Here is a 15419-nt window from a genome sequence, read left to right on the forward strand (position 1 = left end):
GTTAGTACCATTATACAAGGCACTGGTGAGACCTCATCTGGAATACTATGTGCAGTTCTGGTCTCCCATGTTTAAGAAAGAGGAATTTGAGCTGGAACAGGTGCAGAGAAGGGCTACCAGGATGCTCCAAGGAATGGAAAACCTGTCTTATGCGAAGAGACTCAAGGAGCTTGGCTTGTTCAGCCTAACCAAAAGAAGGCTGAGGGAGATATGATGGCTCTCTATAAATACATCAGAAGAATAAATACCAGGGAGGGAGAAAAGCTATTTTAGTAAAGTGCCAATATGGACACAAGTACAAAGGGATATAAACTGGCCATCAACAAGTTTAGGCTTGAAATTAGGCGAAGGTTTCTAACTGTCAGAATGACGTTCTGGAACAGCATTCCAAGGGGAGCAGCGGGGGCAAAAAACCTAACTGGCTTCAAGACTGAGTTTGATAAGTTTATGGAGGTGATGGTATGGCGAGAGGTGCCTACAATGGCATGTAGCTAATCTGTGATGGCTAGGAGCAAATCTCTCCAACGGCTGGTGATGGGACAGTAGATGGGAAGCCTACGTAAGAGGAAGATGAGGCTGAAAGGAAGAGGGAAACAGAGGACTGGACTGAAGCCACAAGACCATCTTGTACAGGAGGTATATGTTTGACCTCAGTCATCCCAGTCCAGTCATCACATCCACTGCTGATCTTTGATTTCCATGTGACACCAATGACATGTAATGTTTTCCTCCTTCCTATGAACTATGGCTGGTAGGAATAATTGCAGCCTCTATCTGCAGATCTTACTGCAGTAGTCTACACCTTTGTAATCACAAGGATACATCATTCCTACGCACTCTACCGGCCTACCCTTGAAAAACATTTGGAAACATCAGTTGATAGAGAACAAAGAAGCTTGTCTCAGGAGGGGCGAGCAAGTACAAGGATATAATTAATGCACCGTACACTGCACTGGCTACCTATTCACTGAGTGCAGTTTTAGATACTGGTTAAAATAAGTATAGGAACAAAGGAACTCCCATACATGTCACATCAGCATTTTACCTAGTCTCTAATAAGGGTAAGTATGAGATGCTTCAAAGATTAAAACTCCAATAATAGAATAGCCTTGGGATAGTTAGACAGTAACCCCAGAAAACTAGTTGGTTGGCTTACATCCTAAAAGCACGAGCACTGAAACCCTCAAATATTTACCCTACCTAGTTAATGTAACAGAGGATATTTTATAGTCCATGGAAGTCAAATCCCTTTTTAAAATCCTACTATGCTCCACCCCAATCTCCTGTAACAAGAAGTTCCAAGTTTCTTGTGTGTAGATCACAAGAAGTATCCCCCTATCAGTATTAAGTCTGCTACTGTTTCATTTCATTGGGTGACGCCTTTTTCTCATGGTATGAGATAAAGTCCCTCATAGGCATTTATTACCCTATCTATACAATTCATTATCTCTACCATCTCACTTGCCGCTTCTCTGAACTGAAGAGCCTGAATCACTTTCCTCTCCTGAAAATCTTCATGTCTCTATTACTCTTCATTGCCATTCTTGGAACCCCTTCTATCACTATACCCTTTTTCAAAGGGGGTGACCAAACCTAAAAACTGTAGTCCAGATAAGGGCATTTCATCTGTTTATATAGGGTCATTACAATATTTTCAGTTTTATTCTCTGTTAATACAGCCTATCATCTAGGCATTTTGACCCTAGCTGCACATTGAACAGATGTTCTCATAGGCAATGACATGGTCCAGGACTCAGTCCAGGACCCAGTTATCTGAGAGATTGACTCTCTCCATATGTCCCATCACAGAAGCATAGTTACAAATAAAATGAAAGAAGATATACTTTGGCAATGAAGCATATAGGCTCAGCTAGAGGGAATGCCTTAGCTCTCTAAACATCTGGTTTAGAATATTTAATGTTACTCAAGTCCCCAATCCGGAAGGGCAAGTTTAGCACTTAAATCCCCAGGATAAATTGCATTCTATGCAATTACTTGTATGGATTTTTATCCATATTAAACATTTACACAGCACCATCGTTTTGCATGATGCTTCCCCAGGGAGTTGAGACGGATTGTCAGAGGGGCCTTAGGCATCCAACTCCTACTGACTCGCAATGGGGGTTGGAAGCCCAAGTCTCCTTTGAAAAGTTCAGTCTTACAATAGAAGTTAGGTCACAACAAGATGACAAATGGAAGGGCAAGGGAAAGGAAAGACAAGACAAAGGTTAAAAGAAAAAAATTGAGCAATTATATAGTGGGCAAGTTACAAATTCTGATACACTTGCAGATGCCATTCCAGACATAAGGAGCAGCACGTCAAGAAGCACAAAGGCGAGAGTGGGATGAGGTGACAAAGGGAGCGACAAGGCCTGAAAAGTGTGCAGAACACAGCAGGAGAGGTGGGAGCAACTTTGGGCAGGCCACTTACTCTATGCTTCAGCCTCCTTGTCTGTAAAATGGAGATAAGGCATCCCACAGCGGTGTTGGGAGGCAAAACTGATGTTTGTCATAGAAGAGTGTATAGAATCACAAACTATTACCCACCTTAATTGATTGGTCTCGTTACAGTTGGTATGGCAACACCCATTTTCATGTTCTCTGTGTATGTATATCTTCCTACTGTATTTTCCACTGCATGCATCCGATGAAGTGGGTTTTAGCCCACAAAAGCTTATGCCCAAATAAATTTGTTAGTCTCTAACTTGCCACAAGTACTCCTCGTTTTTTTACTTCATATACTGACCAGCACTTTCAAACTCATCTCAATAGATTTCTCAGAGAATTAGAAATGTTACATCCATTTTAACTCATTATTTCCCAGACTGGTTGGGTTTCCTGAGTCTGTAGTTATCAAACCCAGTCTATCCCTACTGTTAGGTTCCTGTACTCCGCCACATAAATCACAGTGGACATTGTTTAAGATATTCACGGCTGCATGCAGAGCAAGAAATGAGGTCTGAGATGACCCCAGTTGAGTGTTAAGACAACATGGTGCTTAAAACAGCAGCAGTTGCATTCCACAAAATTGCTAACAGAAAACTGAACCACTATCATCAGTGGTGGGAAATTTTTGAAAGATATTCCTATGCACACAGGGTCTTAGTGATACTGGAGTAGACAATTCTTTAAGGATAATCACTTAACATTTGGCTGCAATCAGAAGGTTTTTCTTGAAGTTGTGTTAAACAAAATGACAGCCACAAGATTTTAAAGCCATGAGTCACAATATTATTTTTTGAGGGAATAGTAAGGTTTTCAAGTAACACTGCCACCAGTGTACGCAGCCCACAAGTGAGAGTCAACTGACTATGCACAATGGCATACTCATACAAAATCCTCCTTGCTAATTGTCAGGTTTCAGAGTAGCAGCCGTGTTAGTCTGTATTCGCAAAAAGAAAAGGAGGACTCTTGGCACCTTAGAGACTAACAAATTTATTTGAGCATAAGCTTTCGTGAGCTACAGAATGCATCCGATGAAGTGAGCTGTAGCTCACGAAAGCTTATGCTCAAATAAATTTGTTAGTCTCTAAGGTGCCAAGAGTACTCCTTTTCTTATTGCTAGTTGTGATTCCTGTTAAAATCATGTATGCTGTTACTATGAATATCACTACGCAACAGATAAAAATACCAAATCAAGTCACTATTTTGAAGAATTTACAGTGTAATGATGGCCTTGCATACTCAGCCTCCTCTTGTATTTTTGCTTTCCCTGAAGTGCTGGCTTTGTGCTTCAGAGTCATACATCCCCATTACTGGCTTTTGTGGAATGTTAGATGCTGCTCCCAAATCATAAGTGAAGACATCTGCAGAAAAGTTGGCCTATCAATAAGAGCAGCAGCATGGGGTGTTTAAACCCAGCCTTCCCAACAGTGCTGCCAGATGTGGAAAAACAAGTTTTCCATTCTCCAAAATACAAACTACTCCTACATAGTACTGCAATAAGAAGCTTGACAGCTGCTTAAACAAACAGCTCTAAAAATAACTAATCCGATATTTTCAACAATAAAACAGCAACTTTGTGCTATTCCTCAAAGCTATTCTGCTTATACCTTAGTCCAGACCATTTTTTTTAAAAGCTACATGAGGCATTCTAGGCAATACAATAGCCCTTCCATTACACTAAGATTTAGAGCTCAAAAACAAAATTAACACACCAAGCAAGCTCACAAGTGAAAAATAAATAGCTTGAACTCATCTTTATTAAGTTATTAGATCTAAAGAATTCTAGCTTAGCAACACAATTTAATCACAAGTAGGACTTGGGGTGTTTTTTCTTCATACCACCATCAAAACTTAAAGGGTTTTCAAACACCAGTGGTTGTCACTAGACTAAGTTTCATTGGTAATGACAGAAATTAATGTCAAAGTGCAGTTCAAGTAGGGGAGCAGTGATAAGGCCACTGCTCCCCAAGGCCCAGCGAACTGAGGGAAGGAGCTGGTTATATGAAACAATCAAACGTTAAGTTTATTGATTGACACATATGTCTTCCATCAGCTCCAAGTTTTAGCTAGACACTTACACATGGACACCCTTAACAGTGAAAAACCTAACCTGTGGCTATTACGGCAATCTGACCAAACCAAACTTTTGCAGAGAGATTACACTGGAAGCCCTCAGCAACAAGAACTGTCACCTGTGTAGTGGGGTGTGCAGTCCACACAGGTGTCAAACTGAAAACCAATGCCCAATTTATAACACCCCTTCCACAGGTAGCTTTTACCCCTCTTTACATCCTTTCACCTTGAGCACTGGGATCAAACTAAGAATAATGGTATTAATTTAAGAAAAAAAGAATTAGGCTCAGGAAAACTTCTAAAGATCAGTCTTCTTAGCTATATGATGGAAACCACATTGCTTGAGCCATTTCTAATTAGTCTGGAAAAAGCCATGAGAACACACACATTGGGAAAATCTTATTCAGGCCTCAGGGAAAGAAGTAGGTGGCCTAATACATTTTTCCCACCTCTAAAGTCAGTCTTATTTTGCTGACATGTTCAGAAGTGAAATTGTTAGCGATGACATTTAAACCACTATTAAACTTGAGAGTCAATATTCAACTGATATAAGTGGTGTAGTCTACGTATCTGAGCTACTGTTTGACCTTCTGTCTGCTGTCTCAGCAAGACAGCACGACTCTGGTTCATGTTCAGAACATATCCCTGTAACCATAAACACTAACTTTTTTTGTTAATAAATCCTGCATATACTGATGGGTCTCCCCACAGAAGCACTGGAACACCATCCTAACTTTGAGCCTGGGGTTTGAATGCACGTGTATGAATGAACACGCAGTTAATCAGACCAAGTCATGCTCCCCAAGGACAACTCCAACCCTCTTCAAATGTATTCCTACTCTTGGCAGAAACAGAATACAAAGGAACTGTGAAAAGATCTGTCCCAGCAACGATATGGGTGCTCATGAATGTTTTACAATGTCTAAATTAACTATTTTGGGGTGGGAGGTTAAGTCATTTCCCCCGATAGGAGGATATTGCCCTTACTGATATGCTATTAAAAACTGGAACATGAAAGTATACAGCCACTCTCTCTCTCGTTGTATGTAACATTTACATAGGCCCGTTACACTTACACAGGTTTTTAAACAATTTTTAAAAATCTAGTCATGTAAGCAAGATTTAAATAAAAGCATTCATAAATTGACTAAGTACATTAGGTCATATAAAAAAAGGTCAATATGTCAACTTGATATGACATGTTATTGATGACATGGAGTAAATTTATCTAATGTTGATGTCCTATTTGATAAGAAGGCTAAAAAACAAGAGATACGGTCTACTGGAAAGGCAATAAAATCACAAAGTTCTGCACAGTTTTACAAGAGGATTTAAATATAGCTGTCCCAGTGGGTAAGTCAGTGGCATTAAAACATTGCCATTTGTATAGACACACGTGATGTGTCTGATTCCATTAAACCTCTATTTTGTTAAGTTGTTAAATTCATATTTGTGTTTAAGTCAGACTCAGCAGTGACCATTTACTTGTCCACTTTTGTTCACATCAGGCCCAACTTTATGCTATGTTTGACCTTTATAAGCACAGAAAGTTGTATTAGGAACAACATTTTAAAAAAATTCAGGTATGACACATTAAAGTTGTTAAATACACACACCCACACACACCATGCTGAAGGATATATGTACACATTTAGATCTGTAAAGCACTGCAGAATATTGTGTGTGTAAGTGTGTTAAAGTTCTTTCCAAGGATCAAATGAACTAAGTCATGAAAAAGTTCTTTAGCAAAAATTAGCAAGAAAAATAGCCTGAAGCATCAGTCTTCAGAAGCTGTCACAGGACTCATTATGCTGAGCAGAGAACTCCAACAAAGCATCAGAGGAACTACCTGGGTGTTGTATGTTCGTACTGAATGGTTCTGCTAACCTCTTCTTCTGTGGCCAAACTGCTACGATTAGGTGCTAGCTCAAGCAGAGCTAGTGCATAGATGTCTACCTGCACTGGGAACCACAACTCCCAGCTGCTGTGTAGACACACCCTGAATGGGAAGAGCCTCCAATCAGTTCTTACGCTCTCAGTATTTCTCTGGTGGATCTCATCTCAAATACTGTTCCTCCCACATGCACAGAAATCTCCAAGAGCAACAGGGACAGCAGAACACTACCTAAAACAAAATATGTTTATCCGACCTCAGAAGCACACGAATCATATAGGTAGCAACAAAAAATGCTGTGTGAGCCAGATGGAGTGGGCCCAATTTCAAAAGATGTTGCAATTAATTCTAAATTATTTGTGCCCACAGAGGGTCAAACATAATGGCAGGCATTTTGACTGCTAAATATAGTGGGAATATTATTTGAAAAAACAGCTGGTTAACAAATGATACTTGGTTTTGTTAGTAATAATACTTAGCACTTTAAAGCTTATTTAAAACAGTCTTCACAACACTCCTGTGATCTGGGCAGGCAGTATAATCCCTGATTTTCAGGCAGCAAAGCATAAAGGTTGTGTGACTTGTCCAAGGCCAGAGGTACCATATCAGTAAGAGGATTAGAATTCAGTCCCATGTTCTATTTATTAGGCTATGCCTCTTGTTTCCTGCTGCTAAAGAAAAACCATGTATTTGGAGTATTCCACGATGTAAATTAGTTCCTGTTTTGCACTCCTGAGCCCAAGTATTAATTACAAACATTAATGACAGATCATAGAAATTGTGAGAAATCATATTTCTCCCTAATTTCACTGTTTTGCATGTTCCATACCTAATGATAGAGATGGAATTAGAGCTGGGTGGGAAACTGTTTTTACATCCCATAAAATTTTTCAAGAATTTATATTTCTGCATTGGGATGAATCCAAGATCTTTCACAGATTTTTGCAAAAAAAATTGGAGACAAGGACTTGAACCTGGATCTACCACATTCCACTTGAGTGCCCTAACTACCAGGCTATGGCCTATTCTGGACTGACTATAAATTGGTCAGTCTCTCTTGAATCCAATCTGGGCCAGAGAAACCTTCCCAAAACTGACAGGTCCCTGTAAAAAAACCTTAGTTCTGACAAATCAGCATTTTCCAATGAAAACCCATTTTGTCAAAAATTTTCCAACCAGCTCTACATGGAAATCCTACAGCAACTGGTTACTAAATTAGCAAAATGGGGTAAGACCAGTAATTCTCTAGGTCTCCCAGTTATTCTATAGAGGCTTCCTGAAGGTGGCCACTAAATTATACATCCAGCCTAGGCATGACCATGGTTAGTGACATTAGAAAAATCACATACCAGGTCTAAGAGCATAAGAACGGCCATATTGGGTCAGGCCAAAGGTCCATCAAGCCCAGTATCCTGTCCTCTGACAGTGGCCAATGGCAGGTGCCCCAAAGGCAATGAACAGACAGGTTATCATTAAGTGATCCATGCCCTGTCACCCAATCTCAGCTTCCGGCAAACAGAGGCTAGGGACACTATTCCTGCCCACCCTGGCTAATAGCCATTGATGGACCTATCTTCCATGAATCTATCTAGCTCCCTTTTGAACCCAGTCATAGTATTGGCCTTCACAAAACCCTCTGGTAAGGAATTCAAGAGGTTGACAGTGCGTTGCATGAAAAAATATTTTTTTGTGTTTTAAACCTGCTACCTATTAATTTCATTTGGTGGCCCCTTGTTCTTGTATTATGAGGAGTAAATAACACTTCCTTATTTACTTTCTCTATACCACTCATGATGTTATAGACCTCTATCATATCCCCCCTTAGCTGCCTCTTTTCCAAGCTGAAAAGTCCCAGCCTTATTAATTTCTCCTCATACGGAAGCCATTCCATACCCCTAATCATTTTTGTTGCCCTTTTCTGAACCTTTTCCAATTCCAATATATCTTTTTTGAGATGGGGCAACCACATCTACACGTAGTATTCAAGGTGTGGGCGTACTATGGATTTATATAGAGGCAATGTGATATTTTCTATCTTATTATCTATCCCTTTCTTGATGATTCCCAACATTTTGTTCTCTTTTTTGGCTGCCACTGCACACTGAGTGGATGTTTTCAGAGAACTATCCAAGAGCTCTTTGAGTAACAACAACTAATTTAGACCCCACCATTGTATATGTATAGTTAGAATTATGTTTTCCAGTGTGCATTACTTTGCATTTACCAACATTAAATTTCATCAGCCATTTTGTTGCCCAGTCACCCAGTTTTGTGAGATCCTTTTGTAGCTCTTCGTAGTCTGCCTGGTACTTACCTATATTGGTAGTTTTGTATCATCTGCAAATTTTGCCACCTCCCTGTTTACCCCTTTTTCCAGATCATTTATGAATATGTTAAATAGGACTGGGCCCAGTACAGATCGCTGGGGGACACCACTATTTACCTCTCTCCATTCTGAAAATTGACCACTTATTCCTACCTTTTGTTTCCTATCTTTTAACCAGTTACCAATCCATGAAAGAACCTTCCCTCTTATCCCATGACTGATTATTTTGCTTCAGAGCCTTTGGTGAGGGACCTTGTCAAAGGCTTTCTGAAAATCTAATACACTACTTCCACTGGATCTCCTTTGTCCACATGCTTGTTGACCCCCTCTAGTAACCCTAATATACTTCTTTATGACATTCAGATAGCCCAGGACAGAGTGCATGTAAAAAGCTGATAGTGCAGAATGCACTAGCTTTGACAGAAGTGCATGGGTGTGTGCGTGCGCGCAGACAGAGTGGACTCAGTATCAACTGCTTTGCTCTGGAACCTGGCTGCTTGTTGATATACAGACTGTTAAAACTAAAACCCTAACTCAAAGTTTTAAAAATGGAATTGATCCCACATCTTACTGCTCTTTCAACAAGTCTTCCACTGCAAGGTCAAAGGACGCACAGCTTTTGGTTCAGACTGTGTGTAAAACAGAATTGATCCAGCTAATACCTATTTAAAATATAGTTAAAAAGAAAGGTGTTTGTGACAGGTAACTGTAATAAAAGCTTACTTAGCTAAAGCCACAACTACCCCTGCTGCAGATAATATACTTAATTTCCAGATGGTCATTTTCTGATTTTACATTTAAATAAAACTTTATTTAATCCATAAGATGTTTTATAATGCCTGAACAGCACTACACCAGTTTATAGAAAGATTGGGTATACATCCGCGGTATGAAGCAGCATGCACATTGTAGTTCATATAGCATAAAACTAACTTAATAAAAAAGCCTCATTTTCTACATAATTGATTTTGCCTTACTTCTATGGTTCACTGTGGTTCCTAGATTATATATAAAAGTAATGTCTACCACCAACTTCTACTGGATGTAATAAAAATATTTCTGTCCTTATATAAGGCAATGCATTACTTGGCCAGGGCACACAAACATGATTTTATAGAGACGATTCTCAATATGCATGTAAAAAAATATGTAATGGATACTAAGAATAGGGTTAGAGTTTTTTGATTTCCCATTTGTCATCTGTGTGATATTTTTCTCCCCAACAGCAATTGTGTAATCAAGTGCAGCCAATTAAAGAGCTTTTATATTCAAGATAAAAATGAAAACTTTATAGGTTTTGGTAGAACAAAAATGCTTAAAGTTTTCAGTAGCAGAGAACGGTTTCTGAAACACAGCAAACATACGAGACCTATGAGTTTTTCCAAACAGTATGCAGCTGTAGCAATTTAAAAGAACCCCATGATACAAACAAGCAGAGGTTACAACTGTAGGCAACCTGGTTTTACTGAACAGTAATGGTTTGAATTGTAACACTTATAATGGTACCCTCTCTAATTCAAGACAATAGACACTGAACTAGCATTTGCAAGAGTATATCCTATGAAATAAGTAACTAAATGACGTAGCACAAATATTCTAGAATGAAAGATGACATCATCTAAATTGCAGAGTCTTGCGTGGTTTGTTTGCGTGTACAGGCATTCTTAAACTCCAAATTCAACGTAAAAGAAAAGTAACAAAAGCATAAAACATGATATCGAAGCAGGTCAACAAAACCTGTAGCTTGCCTCAAGAACTCTATTTCCTAGGTATGAGCTCTGTGTTTATAAACATGAAACTGTTTTCATGCTCTGCATCTCAGCTCATAAGGCAGCCTTAAATAGAACACTATGAAGTTAAAAATTTTGCTTTTAAAAACTAGTACTCATGTTATTAATTCTTACATGGTTATTAACTCTTCCATGACCTTTATAAATATCTAATTTGCTTTTCACATGCAGATTCTCTCTCAGTTTGGACAATGAATACAAACCAATCAGTGCCATTTTCATGATCTCATGTACTGGCACCATGCTGCAAGGGTTGACTCGCAAACATTGCAGGGATTTTTTTTTTTTTAAATAGCTAATTTCACCCCATTTTTTATTTTGTAGGAAGCCATTTCTATTGCATTTGTTTTTACTACTGCATACATCTGAATCACCAAAGCAAACACGACTAGTTCTTCAAGGAACAAAGGACCTTTTGACAGAAGAGTTTGGAAGCAGCCTCAGTTAGGAAAATACATTTTTAAAAGTTTGTAAAGTCAGATCCTTATCTAACATCCCAGTGCCATCGAGCTGTGATCACCACCTACTCCCCCAAGAACCAGAGGTGTCCCACCCACTGACGAACAGACTGAAGACTTAGGGCTGTTTCCTCCCTCACAAAAAAGCTTGGCTAAACCCTTCGGCATCTCCCCCCCCGGCAGCCGGCGGCGCAGGGGAGCTAGGTGACTGCCCCAGGGGACACGTCCAGCCCTCGGAAGGGCCCCCGCCGAGCGAAGGGGGCGGCCCCCCCCGGGCTGGGGCGGTGCAAAGGGAAGCGCATCGCTCGCTCCCAACGCGCCCCCCGGGGCCGCCCGGGTGAGGGGCCCGCCCCAGCCCCCGCCGCCTGAGGGGGAGGGCACCGGGCCGGGAGTTCAGGGGGAGCCCCAGGCGCCCCCGTTTCAGAAGGGCCCACGGGGGGGGAGCGGGGGGTAAATGGGGAGCTGAAGGGCCGGGGCAGCAGGGGGAAGGGGAAGGGGGGGCAGGGGGGGCAGGGCGGGGCTGAGGGGAAGAAGCCCGGGGAAATGGGGCCCGACTCGGGGGGGTGGGGGGGCCGTACTGCCGGCGGCAGGGGGGAGGAGGAGGAGGGGGGGGGGACTCACGGCGCGGGGGAGCTGGGGGGGGGGCGCTGGAGCAGGGGCCCGGCCCTCCGGGGGGGGGAGCCCGCTGGGGCGGGGGGGCGCTGGAGCAGGGGCCCGGGCCTCCGGGGGAGGGGAGCCCGGGGGGGCGGGCACTCCGGGGGGGGGAGCCCGCTGGGGCGGGGGGGGGCGCTGGAGCAGGGGCCCGGCACTCCGGGGGGGGGAGCCCGCTGGGGCGGGGGGGGCGCTGGAGCAGGGGCCCGGCACTCCGGAGGGGGGGGAGCCCGCTGGGGCGGGGGGGCGCCGGGGGGGGAACCCGGGGGGGCGGGCACTCACGGCGCGGGGGAGGCGCCGCCCGGGTGCACGTCCTCGGGCGCATCGTAGAACTCCTCGGTGTCGCTGTCGGACGCCATGGGCCGGGCCCCGGCAGGCAGCAGGCGAGGCGAGGCGAGGCGGCAGCGGCGGCTGGCGGCGGCGACAGCGGGAGCCGCGCAAGTCTCGCGAGCGGCGCTGGCGCGGCGGAGGCTCCGCCCACTGCCGGCGGGGGCGGGGCCGCTGCGAGTCGGCCAATGGCGGGGGACGCCGCGGCGTAGCCCGAGCGGGGGCGGGGCCGTGCTCCCCGCAGAGCCTGGGCGGGGCGCGGGGCTCTCCTAGGCTCGCCAGGATCCCGCCTGGGGCTTTGCTGTGCCCGTGGTCAGGGCCGGGGCTGCAGCTCACTGGGGTTAGCACCAAGCGACCCCGGCTCGGGCACGGCTCCGCGGTGCCGGGCGCTGTACCAACACCTAGGCGCTGTGCTAGGCGCTGTACCAACACGTAGGAACGGTGCTAGGCGCTGTACCAACACCTAGGCGCTGTGCTAGGTGCTGTATCAACACCTAAGAACGGCGCTAGGCGCTGTACCAACACCTAGGCGCGGAGCTAGGCACTGTACAAACACAGAGAGAGAGGCTGCCGGCGCTTCTCGGCAAGAGGCTTCAGGGGCTCTGGCACAGCACTGGGTGCTTACAGAGGCTGGTGCTTATTTCTGTTGGGCAGGGAGGGGCAGGGCTCCACTGTTCTCGGAGCTGTACAAACACCTACGGGAGAGAGAGGCCTTTCCCTAAACCACCTTGCACCCTGAGTGATCAGGAATGATGAGACCCTCAGAAGGGCAGTGGTTTCATTCACTTTGTTCCTGGGCTGACAGGGTGCTAGAGATTGCACCGTTATTAGTGGCCTGTCAAGCTACTAGCTGCAGCCCTGCCTCAGCTAAATTCGCATGACTCAAGTTAAATACAACGTCCCCAAAAAGGAAAATAAGCAGTTAAGTCAGTCAGCGCGCCACTCATCCATTCCCCTTCTCAGCTCCCCACTGCCTCCCTTTCACCAACCACGGCCTGCACATCCCCCCACTTCCACCCTGAACAAGCAGCATGGAGCTAATGCACCAGTCCACCCTCAGGTGCAGATTGCAGTGCTGTCATTTCTGTTTAAACATTACTACCAAATTCAGATCGATTGTTACCCGCCTAGATTATCCATTCATAGAAAACCATCTTGCAGCTCCCACGTAAAATGGGATACTATCCCTCCCTGACTGGTGAATGCTAATGCAAGAGCGTGTACAGAAATATGTTGAGGTTGATGTAGGAAATCCCCACTCACCCTAGATTGATTGTTAAAGCATATGGCTCAATAACCCATACATGTGGTTGGTTGTGCAGCATAAGGGTGGAGCTAGGTGGGTTGTGAAAAAGGAAGGTAGCAACGGTTGAAATGAGAACTGAAGGGTGTCACATAATAAATGGAGCTGTTGAATGACTCAGCTACTTGTTTCTTTGCTTTTGGGAGGGTTGCTTTGGTGGCTTGTTTATACAGCTTTTATAGGAAAGACAGTGACTACAGAGAGAAGATCCACAAAACTCTGTCTCTGAGCAGCCGTGATCCCGAGTTACATGATTGAGGGATAGAAGCTGAGGAACAAATTGATAAATAGTAATAAGGCACCATATAAGATGATATTCACCCAAGAGTTCTGAAGCAGCTCAAATATGCAATTGCAGAACTAACAACTATAGTATAAAGAAAAGGAGTATTTGTGGCACCTTAGAAACGAACAAATTTATTAGAGCATAAGCTTTCATGAGCTACAGCTCACTTCATCGGATGCATCCGATGAATTGAGCTGTAGCTCACGAAAACTTATGCACCAATAAATTGGTTAGTCTCTAAGGTGCCACAAGTCCTCCTTTTCTTTTTACGGATACAGACTAACACGGCTGCTACTCTGAAACCTGTCAACTATAGTATGTAACCACTGCTTAAATCAGCCTCTGTACCAGATGACGAGCACAACTAATATAATGCTGTTTTTTTAAAAAGTCTCCAGAGGTGATGCTGGTAATTACATGACAGTTAGCCTAACTTCAGTACCAGGCAAATTGGTTGAAACTATAGTAAAAAACAGAATTATCAGACACATAGATGAAAATGATATGTTGGGGGAGAGTCAATACAAGTTTTGTAAATAGAAATCATGCCTCTTCAATCTATTAGAATTCTTTGAGGGAATAAACAAGAATCTGGACAAGGATGATCCAGTGGATATAGTGTGCTTGGACTTTCAGAAAGCCTTTGACAAAGTCACTCACCAAAGGCTCTTAAGCAAACTAAGCTGTCATGGAATAAGAGGAAATGTCCTCTCATGAATCAGTAGCTAGATAAAAGATAGGAAACAAAGGGTAGGAATAAATGGCCAGTTTTCACAATGGAGAGAGGTAAATAGTGGTGTCCCCCAGGGGTCTGTACTGGGACCAGTACAATTCAACATATTCGTAAATGATCTGGAAAAAGGGATAAACAGTTAGGTGGCAAAGTTGGCAGATGATACAAAATTACTGAAGACAGCTAAGTCCAAAGCTGACTGTGAAGAGTTACAAAGGGCTCTCACAAGACCCGTGGCTGGGCAACAAAATGGCAGATGAAATTCAGTGTTGATAAAAAGTAATGCACATTGGAAAACATAATCCCGACTATCCATACAAAATGATGGGGTCTAAATGAGCTGGTACCATTCAAGAAAGAGCTCTTGGAGTCATCATGGATAGTTCTCTGAAAACATCTGCTCAATATGCAGCAGCAATAAAAAAAAAGCTAACAGAATGTTAGAAACCATTAGGAAAGGGATAGATAGAAAATACAGTATCATAATTCCACTATATTTCCACAGTACATCCATACCTTCAACACTGCATACAGTTCTGGTCATCCCATCTCAAAAAAACATGTTTTAGAATTGGAAAAGATGCAGAGAAGGGCAACAAAAGCGATGAGGGGTGTGAAACAGTTTCCATAAGAAGAGAGACTGAAAAGGCTGGCACTGTTCAGTTTAGAAAAGAGACGACTAAGAGGGGCTATGGTGGAGGTCTAATAAAATTGTGAATAGGGAAGCGTGGTTTATCTCTTCACATAACACAAGAACCAGGGGTCACTTATTGAAATTAAAGGCAGCATGTATAAAAAAAAAAAGGGGGAAGTACTTTGCACAATGCACAGTCAACCTGTGGAACTCATTGCCAGAGGATGTTGTGAAGGACAAAAGTATAACTTGGTTCGAGAAAGAATTAGATAAATTAGTGGAGGATAGGTCCATCAATGGCTATTAGCCAAGACGGTCAGGGATGCAACCCCATGCTCTGGATGTCCCTAAACCTCTGACTGCCAGATGCTGGGATTGGACAATAGATGTTGGAAGGGAATCATAGTTGATCACAAGCTAAATATGAGTCACCGCTGTAACACTGTTGCAAAAAAAAAAAAAAAAGCAAACATCATTCTGTGATGGAGCAGGAGTGTTG

General features: G+C 43.3%; 1 protein-coding gene across 3 annotated transcripts in view; it reads right to left on the reverse strand.

The window, feature by feature from the left end:
- The window catches only part of WDR44 (WD repeat domain 44), a 61440-nt gene extending 49399 nt beyond the window's left edge, over nt 1-12041 (reverse strand). For 2 of the 3 annotated variants that reach the window (XM_077826020.1, XM_077826021.1), the window contains exon 1: nt 11920-12041. In XM_077826020.1, the coding sequence (XP_077682146.1) occupies nt 11920-11996 (77 nt within the window). In that variant the 5' untranslated portion in view covers nt 11997-12041. The remainder of the gene's footprint in view (nt 1-11919) is intronic. The other variant, XM_077826019.1, reaches the window with a different exon arrangement.
- Between the last annotated feature and the right edge of the window lie 3378 nt (nt 12042-15419).

Source organism: Eretmochelys imbricata, chromosome 9, assembly GCF_965152235.1.
Source record: "Eretmochelys imbricata isolate rEreImb1 chromosome 9, rEreImb1.hap1, whole genome shotgun sequence".
In the NCBI taxonomy this organism is placed as follows: Eukaryota; Metazoa; Chordata; order Testudines; family Cheloniidae; genus Eretmochelys; species Eretmochelys imbricata.